Raw genomic sequence first — 19,684 nt, 5'->3', positions numbered from 1 at the left:
TTAAAAAATTGAGGAGTTTGGGTGGAAAAACCGCGAAATTTGGGGTTAAAAACCGGGAATTCGGGTGGGAAAATGCGTCGATTCCTGGTGAAAATGTGGGAATTCGGGTCGAAAATTGGGATGAAATTTTTTTTAAAAATGGAAATTTTGGAAAGGAAACCTAAAAAAAGTTAAAGGGGGAAAATTCAGAATTTTTTTTTTTTTTTGCAGAGAGTGGAGAAAAAAAAAAATGGAGAAAAAATTTGGGTCAAAATTTCCAGGAAAATTCGGGACGAATCTGGGAAATTTACGTGAGAAATCTCTCAGAAAAAAAAAAAACGAAAAACGGGAATTTCAAGGGGATTTTGGGGAATTTTCAGGATCTTTGAGGTGATTCAGAAGTTCCCGGGTGGGTTAAAGGCGAATTTTGGGTGAAAAAAGGGAAATTTTGGGGGCGAAATAAAAATGGAATTTGCCGCGTCTCGGAGGCTTTGAAAGCCTTGGAGCCGCCTCTGGGAATTCTCGCTTCCCATTGGCTGCCGCGCGTGTCAATCACCGCTCCGCTCGCTGCCATTGGCTGGCTCACCCTTATAAAGCCTGGCAGGGCTCGCCCCGCCTGTCCCCGTTCCTATTGGTCAGCGCTTCTCAGCTCAGCGCTCTGATTGGTCTCTGCCCCCGTCAATCTTTTAGCCGGCGGTAGGCGGGGCTCGGCGGCGTTTCCCGCGCTCTGATTGGCCGCTCGCCGCTGCCCCCTCACGCTCAGTCCCAAGATGGCGGCGGCCGAGGCGGTGGCGCTGCTGGACGCGCTGCGAGCGCAGGTGAAACAAAAACCCCCCCAAAAAACCCCTCAAAAAACTCCCGAAAAAGGCTCAAAACGCCCCAAAAAAATGACGATTTTGGGGCTTTTTTGTTTTCGGTTCGTTTGCAGGCGGCGGAAGTGGCGGCGCACGGGCGGGAGATGCTGCGGAGAGTGAGGGGAGGCCGGCTGGAAACCAAGGAGGTGCCCGAGGGGGGTTTGGGGGGGAAAATTCGGGAATTTTGAGGGGATTTGAGGGGTTTTTGAGGGGATTTTGGGGGATTTTGGGAAAAATTGGGATTTTTGAGGGGATTTGGGGGTTTTTGAGGGGATTTGGGGGTTTTTTGAGGAAATTTGGGGGTTTTTGAGGAGATTTGGGATCCCTGAGGGGATTTGGGGTTTTTTTGAGGGGATTTGGGGAAAATTTGGGGTTTTTTCAGGGGATTTGAGGGAGTTTTGAGCGGATTTGGAGGAAAATTTGGGATTTTTTAAGGGAATTTGGGGGTTTTTTTGAGGGGATTTGGGGTTTTTTGAGGGGATTTGGGGATTTTTGAGGAAATTTGGGGGTTTTTTGAGGTGATTTGGGGGAGTTTTGAGGGGATTTGAGGTTTTTTTGAGGGGATTTTGGGGGGATTTGGGGAAAATTTGGGATCCCTGAGGGGATTTGGGAATTTTTTGAGCGGATTTGGGGGTTTTTTTGAGGGGATTTGGGGTTTTTTTAAGGGGATTTTGGGGTTTTTGAGGGGATTTGGGGATTTGAGGGGATTTGGGGGAGTTTTGAGGGGATTTGGGGGGATTTGGAGGGAAATTTGGGATTTTTGAGGGAATTTGGGGTTTTTTTGAGGGGATTTGGGGTTTTTTGAGGGAATTTTGGGGTTTTTGAGGAGATTTGGGGTTTATTTTGAGGGAATTTTGGGGTTTTTTGAGGAGATTTGAGGTTTTTTGAGGAAATTTGGGGGTTTTTTGAGGGGATTTGGGGTTTTTTTCAGGGGATTTGGGGGTTTTTGAGGGGATTTGGGGATTTGAGGGGATTTGGGGGAGTTTTGAGGGGATTTGGGGGGATTTGGAGGAAAATTTGGGATTTTTGAGGGAATTTGGGGTTTTTTGAGGGGATTTTGGGGTTTTTTGAGGGAATTTGGGGGAGTTTTGAGGGAGTTTTGGGGGATTTGGGGAAAATTTGGGTTTTTTGAGGGGATTTGGGGGTTTTTTTGAGGGGATTTGGGGGAATTTTGAGGGGATTTGAGGGAGTTTTGAGGGGATTTGGAGGAAAATTTGGGATTTTTGAGGGAATTTGGGGCTCCTTGAGGGAATTTAGGGTTTTTTGAGGGGATTTGGGGGGAGGTGGAGGAAAATTTGGGATTTGTGAGGGGATTTGGGATTTTTTGAGGAAATTTGGGGGTTTTTGAGCGGATTTGGGTTTTTTGAGGAGATTTGGGGGAGTTTTGAGGAGATTTTGGGGAGTTTTGAGGGGGATTTGGGAGGATTTTGGGGAAGATTTGGGGTTTTTGAGGGAATTTGGAGGTTTTTGAGCAGATTCGGGGGTTTTTTGAGGAGATTTTGGGTTTTTTGAGTGGATTTGGGGGTTTTTGAGCAGATTTGGGATGCCTGAGGGGATTTGGAGGAAAATTTGGGATTTTTTAAGGGAATTTGGGGGTTTTTTGAGGGGATTTGGGATTTTTTTGAGCGGATTTGGGATCCCTGAGGGGATTTTGGGATTTTTGAGGGGATTTGGGGTTTATTTTGAGGGGATTTTGGGGGTTTTTTGAGCGGATTTGAGGGAGTTTTGAGCGGATTTGGTGTTTTTTGAGGGAATTTGGGGATTTGAGGGGATTTGAGGTTTTTTTGAGGGGATTTTGGGGGAGTTGGAGGAAAATTTGGGGTTTTTGAGGGGATTTGAGGGAGTTTTGAGGGGATTTGGAGGAAAAAATGGGATTTTTTAAGGGAATTTGGGGGGGTTTTTTGAGGGGATTTGGGGTTTTTTGAGGGAATTTGTGGTTTTTTGAAGGGATTTAGGGTTTTTTGAGGGAATTTGGGGTTTTTTTTTGAGGGGATTTGGGTTTTTTGAGGGAATTTTGGGGTTTTTTTGAGGGGATTTGGGATCTCTTGAGGGATTTTGGGATCCCTAAGGGGCTTTTGGGAATCTCTTGCCAAGATTTTTTTGGGATTTCTGAGGGAACTCCGGGAGGTTTTTTCCGGGCCAATTTTTGGGGCTTCCCGAGGGGATTTTTGTGCCCCGTGAAGGAAATCCGGGCGATTTTTTGGGACAAATCCGGGAGATTTCCGGGGCCGTTTCGCCGATCTTCTCCCCCGCCCGGGGCCGCCCCTTTTCCCAACCTTAAATTCGGGTTAAAATCGAGAAAATTCCGTTAAAATTTGGGTAGGTTTTTTTTTTTCCCCCACCCCAAATTCCCGTCCGATTTCACTAAATCCGGGTGAAATTTTGTTTTTGGTGGGCGGGGGAAAAAAATCTTAAATTTATTTTTTTACCGCTCGCGGGCGCCTGGCTCCCAGCGTGGAATTTGGGTGAAATTTGGTGAAATTTGGGTGAAATTTGGTGAAATTTGGTGAAATTTGGTGAAATTTGGTGAAATTTGGGCTGGTTTTTTTGGGGGGGGGGATGGGCAGGGTTTGTCCCTGCTGCAGGTGCGCTCGCAGGCGCTGCTGAGTTACCTGCAGGACCTGGCGCTGCTGGTCTGCGCCAAAACGCGCGGCGGGAGCCTGCAAGGGCCGGGCGGGGCCCGCGAGAGGCTGCTGGAGACCAGAGTGGTGAGAACGGGGGGGATTCCGGGGAATTCGGGGGAATTGGGGAAATTTTGGGGAAATTTCGGGGGAATTTGGGGAAATTTTGGGGAAATTTGGGGAATTTTGGGGAAATTTTGGGAAATTTTGGGGAAATTTTGGGAAATTTCAGGGAAATTTGGGGAAATTTTGGGGAAATTTTGGGAAATTTCAGGGAAAATTTGGGGGAAATTTGGGGAAATTTCGGGGAAATTTCAAGGAAATTCGGGGAAATTTTGGGGAAATTTCGGGGAAATTTGGGGAAATTTTGGGGAAAATTTGGGGAAATTTTGGGGAAATTTTGGGGTTTGGAAGAGAAAATTTGGGGATTTCTGGGGGAAAAAAATGGGATTTTTAGGCGGGGATTTGGGGGAAAATTTGGGGGAATTTTGGGAAATTTTTGGACGTTTTTCCAGTGGAATTTCGGGAGGATTTTGGGACGTTTTTCTAGTGGAATTTTGGGAAATTTTGGGAGGATTTTGGGAACTTTTTCCAGTGGAATTTTGGGAAATTTTGAGATAATTTTGGGAAGTTTTTCCAGTGGAATTTTGGGGAATTTTTGGGAGGATTTTGGGAAATTTTTCCAGTGCAATTTTGGGAAGTTTTTCCAGTGGAATTTTGGGGGATTTTGGGAAAATTTTGGGACGTTTTTCCAGTGGAATTTTGGGAGGATTTTGGGAAGTTTTTCCAGGGGAATTTTGGGAAATTTTTTGGAGAATTTTGGGACGTTTTTCCAGTGGAATTTTGGGAATTTTTGGGGGAATTCTGAGAGATTTTTGGCCTCCAAGCCCCGCCCCGCCCCTAACCTCAAGCTCCACCCCCTTTCCCCATAGGTGCTGGAGAAGCTCCGCCCCCTGGAGCAACGCCTCAAGTACCACCTGGAGAAGCTGCTGAGGGCGGCGACCTCGGGGGGGCGTGGTCAGTGCAGGCTCCGCCCCTTTCCCCTAAACCCCTCCCCCTTTGATCCCTTCGATTGACAGCTGTCAATCAATCAAACCCCAGGTGCCGAGGACCCGCTGAGCTTCCGCCCCGCCCCTTCCAACATGGCGGCCCAGGTGAGGGCGGGGCTTAGGGGGCAGGGTGGGCGTGGCCTCTTTGGGAAGTGGGTGGGGTTAAACAAAGTGGGTGTGGGTGTGACTAAAGGCTAAGGGGCGGGGTTTGTTGTTGAGTGGGCGTGGCCTGAGTGGGCGTGTCCCGCAGGATGATAATGAGGAGGAGGAGGAGGCTGAGGAAGGCCAAGGGGGCGGAGCCAAGGCCCCGGGGCTGGGCGGGGGGCGGCGCTACGTCCCCCCGCGGCTGGTGCCCGTCACCTGCGGTGAGTGACCCCGGAGCCCCCGAAACTCACCCGAAAACTCCCGAAATTGGCCCGAAAACCCCAAAATTGAGCCAGAAATCCCCAAATTCCCCCAAATTCCCCCAAATTCCCCCAAATTTCCCCAAATTTCCCCAAATTCCCCCAAATTTCCCCAAATTTTCCCAAATTTCCCCCAAATTTCCCCCAAATTCCCACGAATTTCCCCAAATTCCCCCAAATTTCCCCCAAATTCCCCCAAATTCCCCCAAATTTCCCCCAAATCCCCCCAAATTTCCCCCAAATTTCCCCAAATCCCCCCAAATTCCCCCAAATTTCCCCAAATTTTCCCAAATTTCCCCCAAATTTCCCCCAAATTTCCTCAATTTCCCCCAAATTCCCCCAAATTCCCCCAAATTTCCCCCAAATTGCCCCCAAATTCCCCCAAATTCCCCCAAATTTCCCCAAACTTCCCCAAAATTTCCCCCAAATTTCCCCAAATCCCCCCAAATTCCCCCAAATTCCCCCAAATTCCCCCAAATTCCCCCAAATTTCCCCAAATTTCCCCCAAATTTCCCCCAAATTTCCCCCAAATTTCCCCCAAATTCCCCCAAATTCCCCAAATCCCCCCAAATTTCCCCCAAATTTCCCCCAAATTTCCCCAAATTCCCCCAAATTCCCCAAATCCCCCCAAATTTCCCCCAAATTTCCCCCAAATTCCCCCAAATTCCCCAAATCCCCCCAAATTTCCCCCAAATTTCCCCCAAATTTCCCCAAATTTCCCCCAAATTTCCCCAAATTTCCCCCAAATTTCCCCCAAATTCCCCCAAATTCCCCCAAATTTCCCCAAATCCCCCCAAATTCCCCCGTTTCCCGCAGAGGCGGCCGACCCGGCCGAGAAGCAGCGGCTGCGGCGGCGCCGGCGCGCCCTGAGCTCGGCCGTGCTGCGCGACCTGCGCCGCGAGTTGGGCGACGGGCCCGACGTCGACGCCGCCGCCGCGCCGGGGACGGACGCGCAGGAGCGCCGCAGGTTTGGGCGAATCCCAGCGATTTTACGGGGGTTTAGGGAGGTTTTTGGGGGGATTTTGGGATTTTTTTTGGAATTTATTTCGGATTTTTTTTGGATTTTTTTTTTATTTTTTTCGGGGTTTTTTTTGGAATTTTTTTGGAATTTTTTTTCGGATTTTTTTTGATTTTTTTAATTTTTTTTCGGGGTTTTTTTAGAACTTTTTTGGAATTTTTGCAGAATTTTTTTTAGATGTTTTTTCAAATTTTTTGGGGATTTTTTTCGGCTTTTTTTAGAATTTTTGAGGGGTTTTTTAATATTTTTTTTCAAATTTTTTTCAAATATTTTTCAAATTTTTTTCGATTTTTGTTCAATTAATTTTTTTTCCAATTTCCTGATTTTTTTCTGATATTTTTTGCATTTTTTAAAATATTTTTTGGGATTTTTTTCAGGTTTTTTTTCCATTTTTTTTTCAAATATTTTTTGGGATTTTTTTTGCATTTTTTTCTGATTTTTTTTGAATTTTTTTCAGGATTTTTTTTATTTTTCATCAAAATTTTTATCGATTTTTTTTGATTTTTTTTTCAGATTTTTTCTGGAATTTTTTTGGGTTTTTTCCGGATTTTTTTCGGATTTCTTTCAATTTTTTATTATATAGTTTTTTTTATTTGGTTTTTTTTCAATTTTTTTGAAATTTTTTTCTGATTTTTTTTTGATCTTTCTTCAATTTTGTTTAAATTCTTTTCAGGAATTTTTTAGAATTTTTTTCTGATTTTTTGGAATTCTTTTCAATTATTTTTCAGTTTTTATTCAGTTTTTTCAAATTCTTTTTGAAATTTTTTTAAATTTTTTTAAATTTTTTTGATTTTTTTTGGGGGGGGAGTAAATTCCGGCAATTTCGGGGCAGATTTTGGGTTAAATTCCGGCAATTTCGGGGCAAATTTTTGGGTTAAATTCCGACCATTTTGGGGCAGATTTTTGGGTTAAATTCCGGCGATTTCGGGGCAGATTTTTGGGTTAAATTCCGGCGATTTCGGAGCAGATTTTTGGGTTAAATTCCAGCAATTTCGGGGCAGATTTTTGGGTAAAATTCCAGCGATTTTGGGGCAGATTTTTGGGTTAAATTCCGGCGATTTCGGGGCAGATTTTTGGGTTAAATTCCGGCGGTTTCGGGGCAGATTTTTGGGTTAAATTCCGGTGATTTCGAGGCAGATTTTTGGGTTAAATTCCGGTGATTTCGAGGCAGATTTTTGGGTTAAATTCCGGCGGTTTCGGGGCAGATTTTTGGGTTAAATTCCGGTGATTTCGAGGCAGATTTTTGGGTTAAATTCCGGTGATTTCGAGGCAGATTTTTGGGTTAAATTCCGGCAATTTCGGGGCAGATTTTTGGGTTGAATTCCGGCGGTTTTGGGGCAGATTTTTGGGTTAAATTCCGGCGATTTTGGCGCAGGCGTCGCTGGGAGGAGTCGATGCTGCAGCGCCTCCGCGCCCCCTGCCGGCCGCGCCGCCGGGGGGCGGGGCCTGACCTCGATGACGTCACCAACTTCGGGGCTTTCCCCGCCCTCCTGGGAGAGGCCAATGAGGTGCGAGGGGGGGGCGGGGCTTGCGGGGGGGGCGGGAAAAGGGAAAAAAAATGGAGAAAAAACGGGAAAAATGGGGGAAAAAACAAAAAAAAATTGGGGAGAAAATGGGAAAAATTTGGGGAAAAAGAGGAAAAAAATTTGGGGAAAAAATGGGAAAACCTGGGAAAAAGGGGAAAATTGGGGAAAAAATGGAAAATTTTGGGGAAAAAAGGAAAAATTTGGGGGAAAAAGAAAAATAGGGAAAAAAAAGGGAAAATTGGGGGAAAAAATGGGAAGAATTTGGGGGGGAAAAGGGAAAAATTTGGGGACAAAAAGTGGAAATTTAGGGGGAAAAAACAGGAAAAAATTGGGAAATTGAGGAAATTTTGGGGCTGAATTTTGGGGGAATTTTGGGAATTTTGGGAATTTTTTGGGGTTTTCTCAGGACTCGTCGGAGCCGCCGCGGAAAAAGAAGAAAAATCCCAAAACGGGGAAGAGAAAAGGGAGGAAAGGTGAGAGCAGAGAAACCAGTTCATCCCAGTATAAACCAGTGACCCCAAACCCACTCCCAGTCCATCCCAGTTCAAACCAGTGACCCCAAACCCACTCCCAGTCCATCCCAGTATAAACCAGTGACCCCAAACCCACTCCCAGTCCATCCCAGTATAAACCAGTGACCCCAAACCCGCTCCCACTCCCTCCCAGTATAAACCAGTGACCCCAAACCCACTCCCAGTCCATCCCAGTATAAACCAGTGACCCCAAACCCACTCCCAGTCCATCCCAGTATAAACCAGTGACCCCAAACCCGCTCCCACTCCCTCCCAGTATAAACCAGTGACCCCAAACCCACTCCCAGTCCATCCCAGAATAAACCAGTGACCCCAAACCCACTCCCAGTCCAAACCAGTACAAACCAGTGACCCCAAACCCACTCCCAGTTCATCCCAGTATAAACCAGTGACCCCAAACCCACTCCCAGTCCATCCCAGTACAAACCAGTGACCCCAAACCCGCTCCCAGTCCATCCCAGTACAAACCAGTGATCCCAAACCCGCTCCCAGTCCATCCCAGTACAAACCAGTGACCCCAAACCCACTCCCAGTTCATCCCAGTACAAACCAGTGACCCCAAACCCGCTCCCAGTCCATCCCAGTATAAACCAGTGACCCCCAAACCCGCTCCCAGTCCATCCCAGTATAAACCAGTGACCCCAAACCCGCTCCCAGTCCATCCCAGTATAAACCAGTGACCCCAAACCCGCTCCCAGTCCATCCCAGTATAAACCAGTGACCCCAAACCCGCTCCCAGTCCATCCCAGTATAAACCAGTGACCCCAAACCCGCTCCCAGTCCATCCCAGTACAAACCAGTGACCCCAAACCCGCTCCCAGTCCCTCCCAGTACAAACCAGTAACTCCCAGTTTACCCCTCCCCTCCCCCAGGTTTCCGTCGTCGCCGCTGATCCGCCAATAAAAGTTCCGGAGTTTTCGCCTCATTTGCATCTCATTTGCATTTATTTGCGTTGGATTTGCGGGTGGGGGGAGTGGGCGGGGCTTGGGGGGGTTGTTACTGGTTTATACTGGTTTGGGCTGGGGCCCCGTCCCAGTCTCTCCCAGTACAAACCAGTAACTCCCAGTCCCCGTTCGCAGTGATGGGATTGGCCGGATTTAATTTGCATAAATCTGCGTGTTAACGAGGTGGGCGTGGTCAGCGCCGTCCGAAGGCCCCTCCCAGTATAAACCAGTCCCTCCCAGTAACCCCCAGCTCCACCAATCCCCGTTTGCACTGAGACAACCCGACTTTCTTTCAATCTCATTTGCACGAATCTGCATAAAATTTGCATATTTACAGCAGTGGGCGCGGCCACCGGCGCGCCCAATCACCTCCCAGTCCCCTCCCAGTATAAACCAGTAACCCCCCCCCCCACATCCATTTCCCATTCCAACAGCTCGGTTTTATTCCGCCTCTCATTTGCATAAATTTGCATATCGACGAAGGGGGCGTGGTCAGAGGCGGGCCCGGGCTCCCCCGGCCACCAGCAGCGTCTCGCCGGCCACGAAGGCGGCCTGGGGGGACACGAGGAACAGCACGGCCTGCGCCACCTCCTCGGGGGTGCCCAGCCTGCGGGGGGACACTGCGGGTGACTGGTTTGTACTGGTTTGTACTGGTTTATACTGGGAGGGGGGAAACGGGGGGGAAAAACGGGGAAAAATGGCGTTTAAAGGGTTAAAAATGGCGGAGAAAGGGTTAAAGATGGCGTGAGAGGGGATTTGGGGGTGACTGGTTTGGACTGGTTTGTACTGGTTTATACTGGGAGGGAACTGGGTGTTACTGGTTTATACTGGGAGGGGGGAAAATGGGGGAAAAAACGGGAAAAAATGGCGTTTAAGGGGTTAAAAACGGCGGAGAAAGGGTTAAAGATGGCGTGAAAGGGGATTTGGGGTGACTGGTTTGGACTGGTTTATACTGGGAGGGGACTGGGAGTTACTGGTTTATACTGGGAGGGGGGAAAATGGGGGAAAAAACGGGAAAAAATGGAGTTTAAAGGGTTAAAAACGGCGGAGAAAGGGTTAAAGACGGCGTGAGATGGGATTTGGGGTGACTGGTTAGGACTGGTTTGGACTGGTTTGTACTGGGAGGGGACTGGGAGTTACTGGTTTATACTGGGAGGGACTGGGAGAGAGAAAATGGTGAAAAAACGGGGTTTAAAGGGTTAAAAACGGCAGAGAAAGGGTTAAAAAGGGGATTTTGGGGGGTGACTGGTTTGTACTGGTTTGTACTGGGAGGGGGCACCGGTCCGTACTGGTTTGTACTGGTTTGTACTGGTCTGTACTGGTTTCTCACCTCTGAGCTCCCAGCGTTTCCAGCGCTCGATCCCGCACGGCCTCGTCCTGCCACAGCTGGGGAGAACCGGGACACCAGTTTGGACCAGTATGAACCAGTATGAACCAGTATACACCAGTATACACCAGTATACACCAGTATACACCAGTATACACCAGTATAAACAGTATAAACCAGTATAAACCAGTATAAACCACTCCCTCCCAGTATAAACCAGTGACCCCAAACCCGCTCCCAGTTCATCCCAGTATAAACCAGTGACCCCAAACCCACTCCCAGTCCATCCCAGTATAAACCAGTGACCCCAAACCCACTCCCAGTCCATCCCAGTACAAACCAGTGACCCCAAACCCACTCCCAGTCCATCCCAGTATAAACCAGTGACCCCAAACCCACTCCCAGTCCATCCCAGTATAAACCAGTGACCCCAAACCCACTCCCAGTTCATCCCAGTATAAACCAGTGACCCCAAACCCACTCCCAGTCCATCCCAGTATAAACCAGTGACCCCAAACCCACTCCCAGTCCATCCCAGTATAAACCAGTGACCCCAAACCCACTCCCAGTCCATCCCAGTATAAACCAGTAACCCCAAACCCGCTCCCAGTCCATCCCAGTATAAACCAGTGCCCCCAAACCCACTCCCAGTCCATCCCAGTATAAACCAGTGACCCCAAACCCACTCCCAGTCCATCCCAGTATAAACCAGTGACCCCAAACCCACTCCCAGTCCATCCCAGTATAAACCAGTGCCCCCAAACCCACTCCCAGTCCATCCCAGTATAAACCAGTGACCCCAAACCCGCTCCCAATCCCTCCCAGTATAAACCAGTGACCCCAAACCCCTTTTCAACCCTTTTTTCACCCATTTCCCCCCCATTTTTAACCCTTTTCTCCCCGTTTCTTTTCCCCCAGTCCCTCCCAGTCCCCTCCCAGTATCTCCCAGTCCCTCCCAGTCCCCTCCCAGTCCCTCCCAGTCCCTCCCAGTCCCTCCCAGTCCCTCCCGGCGCGCTCACGGCCGAGCTGAAGCGCGTCTGCACCAGCCCCGGGGCGACGCCGTTGATGCGGATCCCGCGGGGCAGCAGCTCCGGGCTCAGCGCTCCCACCAATCCCAGCAGGGCCGTCTTGCTGACGCTGTACGGGCCCAGCCCCTGGGACACGCCCACCTCGTTAGCATACGGGCGGACACGCCCACAAACCGCCCCGCCCCAAGCGGGAAAAAAAAAAAAAAAACAAAAAAACTCCCCGGACCAGTATGAACCAGTATGGGAAAACATCATTCCCAGTTCATCCCAGTGACCCTAAAGCCCGTCCCAGTTCATCCCAGTTCACCCCAGTAACCCCAGAGCCCAAACCAGTATAAACCAGTACGAACCAGTAAGGAAAAACCCCAAACCAGTATGAACCAGTAAAGAAAAAACCCCAAACCAGTAACTCCTAGTGAGCCCAAAGCCCCTCCCAGTTCATCCCAGTTCATCCCAGTCCATCCCAGTTCATCCCAGTTCAAACCAGTGACCCCAGAGCCCAAACCAGTATAAACCAGTAAGGGAAAAACCCCAAACCAGTATAAACCAGTAAGGAGAAAAGGGCAAACCAGTAACTCCCAGTGACCCCAACACCTCTCCCAGTCCATCCCAGTCCATCCCAGTCCATCCCAGTTCATCCCAGTAACCCCAGAGCCCAAACCAATTCAAACCAGTATAAACCAGTAAGAAAAAACCCCAAACCAGTATAAACCAGTAAGGAGAAAAGGGCAAACCAGTAACTCCCAGTGACCCCAACGCCCCTCCCAGTCCACCCCAGTCCACACCAGTTCAAACCAGTTCATCCCAGTAACCCCAGACTCCAAACCAGTATAAACCAGTATAAACCAGTATAAACCAGTACAACCCAGTATAACCCAGTCTAACGCAGCTCTCACCGCCATTGGCTGGTAGCCGGCGATCGATGACATCAGTACGATGGCCCCGCCCCTAAAGCAAATAAGGGGGCGTGGCTTAGCGGCGGCCACACCCACTCAGACACAGAGCTGTCGGTCAAAGCGAGCCACGCCCCCTCCCCGCCGAAGCCACGCCCCCTGCTGAAAGGTGCGGCAGCTCCCAGTTCAAACCAGTTCAAACCAGTATAACCCAGTCCGTCCCAGTCCAATTAGTATAACCCAGTCTATCCCAGTATAACCAATCCAACCCAGTCCATCCCAGTCCCTCCCAGTCCATCCCAGTCCCTCCCAGTCCATCCCAGTCCCTCCCAGTCCCTCCCAGTCCCTCCCAGTCCATCCCAGTCCATCCCAGTCCATCCCAGTCCCTCCCAGTTCCCTCCCAGTCCATCCCAGTCCATCCCAGGCCCTCCCAGTCCATCCCAGTCCCTCCCAGTCCCTCCCAGTCCCTCCCAGTCCATCCCAGTCCATCCCAGTTCATCCCAGTCTCTCCCAGTCCATCCCAGTTCCCTCCCAGTCCATCCCAGTCCCTCCCAGTTCCCTCCCAGTCCCTCCCAGTCCATCCCAGTCCCTCCCAGTTCCCTCCCAGTCCCCCCCCAGTCCATCCCAGTCCATCCCAGTCCCTCCCAGTCCATCCCAGTTCCCTCCCAGTCCCTCCCAGTCCCCCCCCAGTCCATCCCAGTCCCCTCCCAGTCCCTCCCAGTCCCCTCCCAGTCTATCCCAGTATAACCCAGTCCCTCCCAGTCCGAACCCGCGTTTCTCCATGTGCGGCACCACCAGCCGGACCAACATGGCCGCCGCCGTCACGTTCACCTGGAACACCTGGGGAGGGGGCGTGGCCGGGCGGGAATGACGTCACGGGGGCGTGGCCATTGGGATATATGCACAGAGGGGCGTGGTCGGCTCTGGGATGTGGGAGGGGGCGTGGTTGATGCCAATTATGGTGAAGGGGGCGTGGCCATGGTTGTATGACATCACAGAGGGCGGGAGCGATGTCGAATAGGGTCAAAGGGGGCGTGGTTTGGGGGTGGTGTCGTGGGGGCGTGGCCAGGGGTGGGGGAGGTCAGAGAGGGCGGGGCTTGGGGCAGGCGTGGGGAGATTTGGGGAAATTTGGGGAAATTTGGGTGAAAAATTGGGCGAAATTTGGGAAAATTTGGGGGAAATTTCGGGTAAAATTTGGGAAAATTTGGGTGAAATTTTGGGAAATTTCGGGTAAAATGTGGGGAATTTTGGAGAAAATCTGGCGAAATTGTGGGAAAATTTTTGGGAAATTTTAGGGGAGATTTTGGGTAAAAATTTAGGAAAATTTGGGGAAAATTGGGGGAAATTTTGGAGAAAATTTGGGGGAAATTTGAGAGAATTTGGGGAAAATTTGGGAGATAATTTGGGGAATTTTTACAAAAATTTTAGAGAAATTTTGGTAAAGTTTGGGAAAATTTGGGTAAATTTGTGGAAAACTGGAGAAATTTTGGGGGAAATTTTGGTGGAAATTTTGGAGAAAATTCGGCAAAATTTTGGGATAATTTTTGGGAAATTTTGGGGGAAAATTCGGGAAAATTTTGGAAAATTTTGGGGAATTTGGGGAAAATTTTGGGCAAAATTTTTGGAAAATTTTGGAGAAAATTGGGTAAAATTTGGGAAAATTTGGAAAAAATTCGGAGGAAGCTTGGAGAAAATTTGGGTGAAATTTGGGGAAATTTCGGGGTAAATTTTTGGGAAAATTTAGGGAAATTTTGGGGAAAATTTGGGGAAATTTGGGGGGGGGGGGCGGGAAATGCTCGATGGGCGTGGCCGGGGAGGGGCGTGGCCTGACCTTGTCCCAGGTGCCCTCGTCGGCCTCGAGGGCGGGGCCCAGGTGCGGGTTGACGGCGGCGTTGGACACCAGGATGTCGATGCCGCCGAAGGTGTCCAGGGCCTGCGCAGGTGAGCCCAGGTGAGCCCAAAATTCCCCCCAAATTCCCCCAAAATTCCCCAAATTTCACCAGAAATTCCGGATTTTCCACCCAAAATTTCCCCGTTTTTTCGACCTATTTTTTTCCCCCCATTTGTGGCCATTTTTTAAATGGTTTTTCCTTCCCAGGTGTCCCCAGGTGACCCCAGGTGACCCCAGGTGTCCCCAGGTGTCCCCAGGTGACCCCAGGTGTGTCCCAGGTGTCCCCAGGTGACCCCAGGTGTGTCCCAGGTGTCCCCAGGTGACCCCAGGTGTGTCCCAGGTGTGTCCCAGGTGTCCCCAGGTGACCCCAAGTGACCCCAGGTGTGTCCCCAGGTGTGTCCAGGTGACCCCAAGTGACCCCAGGTGTCCCCAGGTGACCCCAGGTGACCCCAGGTGTGTCTCACCGCCTGCACCATCCTCTCGCGGCTCTCGGCGTTTCCCACGTGACACGTGACCCCGCTCACCTGCCGGCCACGCCCCCGCACGGGTGAGGTCAGGTGAGATCAGACTCCTCCCCCTCCCCCCAAAAAATCCCCCCCCAGGTGACCCCCGAACCTCTCCCAGGTGCGCTCCCCGGCAGGCCACGCCCCCTCAGGTGACCCCCGAACCTCCCCCAGGTGCGCTCCCCGGCAGGCCACGCCCCCTCAGGTGACCCCCGAACCTCCCCCAGGTGCGCTCACCCGCAGGCCACGCCCCCTCAGGTGACCCCACGCTCCCCCAGGTGCGCTCCCCTGCAGGCCACGCCCACACAGGTGACCCCACGCCCCCCCAGGTGCGCTCCCCTGCAGGCCACGCCCCCTCAGGTGACCCCACGCTCCCCCAGGTGCGCTCACCTGCAGGCCACGCCCCCTCAGGTGACCCCACGCTCCCCCAGGTGCGCTCCCCCGCAGGCCACGCCCCCCCAGGTGACCCCCCGCTGACCCCCCGCCCCCCCAGGTGCGCTCACCTGCAGGCCACGCCCCCCCAGGTGACCCCCCGCTGACCCCACGCCCCCCCAGGTGCGCTCCCCCGCAGGCCACGCCCCCCCAGGTGAGCCCCCGCTGACCCCACGCCCCCCCAGGTGCGCTCCCCCGCAGGCCACGCCCCCTCAGGTGACCCCACGCTCCCCCAGGTGCGCTCCCCCGCAGGCCACGCCCCCCCAGGTGACCCCCCGCTGACCCCCCGCCCCCCCAGGTGCGCTCACCTGCAGGCCACGCCCCCCCAGGTGACCCCCCGCTGACCCCCCGCCCCCCCAGGTGCGCTCACCTGCAGGCCACGCCCCCCCAGGTGACCCCCCGCTGACCCCACGCCCCCCCAGGTGCGCTCCCCCGCAGGCCACGCCCCCCCAGGTGACCCCTCGCTGACCCCACGCCCCCCCAGGTGCGCTCACCTGCAGGCCACGCCCCCTGAGCTCCTGCACCGCCCTCTCCACGTTGTGGGCCCGGCGGGAGCTGAGCAACACCTGAGCGCCGGCCCCGCCCAGCGCCCCGGCCACGGCCAATCCGATGCTGGAACGACAGCGGCGGCACAGGTAACACACCTGGGCCGGCCCCCGGGTGACCCCTGACCCCCGGGCTGACCCCTGACCCCCGGGCTGACCTCAATTAATCGGAATTAATTTGAGCTGAATCGGAATTAATTGGGGTTTGATTTTAATTATCCTGAGTTAATTGGGGGTTGATTTCAATTAATCGGAATTAATTTGGGCTGAATTCGAATTAATTTGGATTTAATTTCAATTAATCGGAATTAATTGGGGTTTGATTTCAATTAATCTGAATTAATTGGGGTTTAATTTCAATTAATGGGAATTAATTCGGGTTTGATCTCAATCTGAATTAATTTGAGCTGCTTTGGAATTAATTGGGGTTTGATTTCAATTAATCTGAATTAATTTGGGGTTTGATTTCAATTGATCTGAATTAATTTGGGCTGAATTGGAATTAATTGGGGTTTAATTTCAATTAATGGGAATTAATTCGGGTTTGATCTCAATCTGAATTAATTTGAGCTGAATTGGAATTAATTGGGGTTTGATTTCAATTAAGCCGAGTTAATTTGGGTTTGATTTCAATTAATCTGAGTTAATTTGACCAAATTTCACCAATTGTGGGTCGAATTTCACCAATTATCGGGTTGAATTTTGCCGTTTTCGGGCTAAATTCGGCGGTTTTGGGTCGAATTTGGCGGTTTTGGGGCGGAATTTCGCAGTTTTGGGGTCGAATTCGGCGGTTTCAGGTCTAATCCGGCAGTTTTGGGGCGGAATCCGGCGGTTTTGGGGTCAAATTTCGCAGTTTTGGGGTCGAATTTCGCGGTTTTGGGGCGGAATTTGGCAGGTTTGGGATCGAATTTCACCAATTTCGGGCGGAATCCGGCGGTTTCGGGGTCGAATTTCGCACTTTTGGGGTCGAATTTCGCGGTTTCGGGTCGAATCCGGCTGTTTGGGGTCGAATTCGGCAGTTTTGGGGTCGAATTTCGCAGTATTGGGGTCGAATTTCGGGCGGAATCTGGCGGTTTCGGGTCGAATTTCACCAATTTCGGGTCGAATTCGGCAGTTTTGGGGTCGAATTTGGCGGTTTGGGGTCGAATTCCACCGATGTGGGGCGGAATTTGGCAGTTTTGGGGTCGAATTTGGCGGTTTTGGGGTCGAATTTCACCAATTTCGGGCGGAATTTGGCAGTTTTGGGGTCGAATTTGGCGGTTTGGGGTCGAATTTCGCAGTTTTGGGGTCGAATTCCACCGATGTGGGGCGGAATCCGGCGGTTTTGGGGTCGAATCGGGCGGTTTTGGGGCCGAATCGGGCGGTTTGGGGTCGAATCGGGCGGTTTTGGGGCCGAATTTGGCAGTTTTGGGGCCGAATCGGGCGGTTTTGGGGCCGAATCCGGCGGTTTTGGGGCCGAATTTGGCAGTTTTGGGGTCGAATCGGGCGGTTTTGGGGCCGAATCGGGCGGTTTTGGGGCCGAATCGGGCGGTTTTGGGGCCGAATTTGGCAGTTTTGGGGCCGAATCGGGCGGTTTTGGGGTCGAATCGGGCGGTTTTGGGGCCGAATCGGGCGGTTTGGGGTCGAATTTCACCAATTTCGGGCCGAATCGGGCGGTTTGGGGCGGTTTTGGGGCCACTCACCCGTCGGTGGCCGCGGTGACCAGCGCCACTTTCCCGTGCAGGGGCCGCGGGGATCCGGCCGTGCCCCGCGGGGACACCGCGACCGCGGCCCGGAGCGGCCCCGGGCGCCACATTGGGACACGCTGGGACGGACTGGGAGGGACTGGGAGACACTGGGACACACTGGGAGACACTGGGAGACACTGGGAGGGGGTTAAAGGGCACTGGGACACACTGGGAGGGAACTGGGAGGGGTTTAAGGGGGACTGGGAGGGAACTGGGAGGGAACTGGGAGGAGTTTTGCGGTCACTGGGAGAAGGTTAAGGGGGACTGGGAGGGACTGGGACACACTGGGACACACTGGGACGGACTGGGAGGGACTGGGAGGGAACTGGGAGGGACTGGGAGGAGTTTAATGGGGACTGGGAGGGAACTGGGAGGAGTTTTGGGGTCACTGGGAGAGGGTTAAGGGGGACTGGGATAAACTGGGAGGGAACTGGGAGAGGGTTAAAGGGCACTGGGACACACTGGGAGGGGTTTAAGGGGGACTGGGAGGGAACTGGGAGGGAACTGGGAGGAGTTTTGCGGTCACTGGGAGAAGGTTAAGGGGGACTGGGAGGGACTGGGACACACTGGGACACACTGGGACGGACTGGGAGACACTGGGAGGGACTGGGAGGAACTGGGAGGGGGTTAAAGGGCACTGGGAGGGAACTGGGAGGGAACTGGGAGGAGTTTTGCGGTCACTGGGAGCGGGTTAAGGGGGACTGGGAGGGACTGGGAGGGACTGGGACACACTGGGACACACTGGGAGAAACTGGGAGAGGGTTAAAGGGCACTGGGAGGGAACTGGGTGGAGTTTCGGGGTCACTGGGAGAAGGTTAAGGGGGACTGGGAGAAACTGGGAGGGAACTGGGAGAGGGTTAAAGGGCACTGGGACACACTGGGACAAACTGGGAGGGACTGGGAGGAACTGGGAGGGAACTGGGAGAGGGTTAAGGGCACTGGGAGGGAACTGGGAGGGACTGGGAGGGGTTTAAAGGGCACTGGGACACACTGGGACAAACTGGGACAAACTGGGAGGGGTTTAAAGGGCACTGGGAGGGACTGGGAGGAGTTTTGGGGTCACTGGGAGAGGGTTAAGGGGGACTGGGAGACACTGGGAGACACTGGGAGGGGGTTAAAGGGCACTGGGACAAACTGGGACAAACTGGGAGGGACTGGGAGGAACTGGGAGGGGGTTAAAGGGCACTGGGACACACTGGGAGGGAACTGGGAGGGGTTTAAGGGGGACTGGGAGGGAACTGGGAGGAGTTTTGGGGTCACTGGGAGAAGGTTAAGGGGGACTGGGAGGGACTGGGACACACTGGGACACACTGGGACGGACTGGGAGGGACTGGGAATGAACTGGGAGGGACTGGGACACACTGGGACACACTGGGACAAACTGGGAGGGACTGGGAGACACTGGGAGGGACTGGGAGGAACTGGGAGGGGGTTAAAGGGCACTGGGAGGGAACTGGGAGGAGTTTTGCGGTCACTGGGAGCGGGTTAAGGGGGACTGGGAGAAACTGGGAGGGCACTGGGAGGGAACTGGGACACACTGGGAGAAACTGGGAGAAACTGGGAGGGGGTTAAAGGGCACTGGGACACACTGGGACACACTGGAACATACTGGGAGGGGTTTAAGGGGGACTGGGAGGGACTGGGAGGAGTTTTGGGGTCACTGGGAGAAGGTTAAGGGGGACTGGGATAAACTGGGACACACTGGGACGGACTGGGACACACTGGGAGGGACTGGGAGGGACTGGGAGGAGTTTTGGGGTCACTGGGAGAGGGTTAAGGGGGACTGGGATAAACTGGGACACACTGGGACAAACTGGGAGGGACTGGGAGACACTGGGAGGGGGTTAAAGGGCACTGGGAGGGAACTGGGAGGGACTGGGAGGAGTTTTGGGGTCACTGGGAAGGACTGGGAGGGATTTAAGGGGCACTGGGAGAGACTGGGCCAAACTGGGAAGGGTTTAAATGTTACTGGGAGGGCACCGGGAGGGGGTTTTGAGGTTTAAAAAAAAAAAAAAAAGAAGTTAAACCCCCCACAACTCTGAAGTTTAAACGAGGGGTTCGAAGGGCACGGGGAGGGGACTGGGATAAACTGGGAGGGATTTTGGGCTGACTGGGAGGGAACTGGGGAGGGTTCAGGGTTTATTTTTCGGTTCCCCTCACGATCCTTCCCCCCCCCCGCCCGGCCCTCCCCAAATGTCATTTTCCCGCCTCAAACCTCACCCCAAAAACTATTCAGCCCAAAATCCCCCTTTTTTGTGAATTTTTCACTTGAAAAGTTTAATTCTAATTTATTTCCACCCCCCCCCGCCCCGAGTCATGCCCTCACCCAAAATGGCGCCGGCGCCTTCCCGCCCTTTCCCCCTCACACTGCGCATGCGCCGCCGCCCTCACCCAAAATGGCGCCGGCGCC

At 52.4% G+C, this 19,684-nt stretch overlaps 2 protein-coding genes across 4 annotated transcripts; one reads left to right on the top strand and one right to left on the bottom strand.

Annotated features, from left to right (window-relative positions):
- Positions 1-711: 711 nt before the first annotated feature.
- On the top strand, positions 712-8,909 carry LOC136305388 (neuroguidin-like). 2 transcript variants are annotated; one of them, XM_066208632.1, is made up of 10 exons: positions 712-797; positions 908-979; positions 3,401-3,541; positions 4,387-4,471; positions 4,556-4,608; positions 4,754-4,868; positions 5,724-5,874; positions 7,301-7,433; positions 7,858-7,924; positions 8,857-8,909. In XM_066208632.1, exons 1-10 carry the CDS (start codon positions 750-752, stop codon positions 8,874-8,876), a joined length of 885 nt encoding a protein of 294 aa, XP_066064729.1. In that variant the 5' UTR covers positions 712-749; the 3' UTR covers positions 8,877-8,909. The 2 variants fall into 2 exon arrangements, with proteins under 2 accessions (XP_066064729.1, XP_066064730.1); XM_066208633.1 differs by lacking the exon at positions 3,401-3,541.
- Positions 8,907-18,675, bottom strand: DHRS1 (dehydrogenase/reductase 1). Of its 2 annotated transcripts, XM_066208634.1 has the most exons (9): positions 17,230-18,673; positions 15,497-15,614; positions 14,532-14,591; positions 14,008-14,109; positions 12,946-13,016; positions 12,180-12,231; positions 11,275-11,409; positions 10,259-10,314; positions 8,907-9,535 (listed from the first exon to the last, which is right to left on the bottom strand). In XM_066208634.1, exons 1-9 carry the CDS (start codon positions 17,340-17,342, stop codon positions 9,421-9,423), a joined length of 822 nt encoding a protein of 273 aa, XP_066064731.1. In that variant the 5' UTR covers positions 17,343-18,673; the 3' UTR covers positions 8,907-9,420. The 2 variants fall into 2 exon arrangements, with proteins under 2 accessions (XP_066064731.1, XP_066064732.1); XM_066208635.1 differs by lacking the exon at positions 11,275-11,409 and having other exon boundaries at positions 17,230-18,675.
- Positions 18,676-19,684: the final 1,009 nt, after the last annotated feature.

This window comes from Chamaea fasciata, unplaced genomic scaffold (genome assembly GCF_029207755.1).
Source record: "Chamaea fasciata isolate MVZ Bird 193981 ecotype frontalis unplaced genomic scaffold, bChaFas1.0.hap1 SCAF_391, whole genome shotgun sequence".
Lineage (NCBI taxonomy): Eukaryota > Metazoa > Chordata > Aves > Passeriformes > Sylviidae > Chamaea > Chamaea fasciata.
The sequence above is the reverse complement of the archived record's forward strand: the minus strand, read 5'-3'. Positions and strand labels throughout refer to the sequence as shown.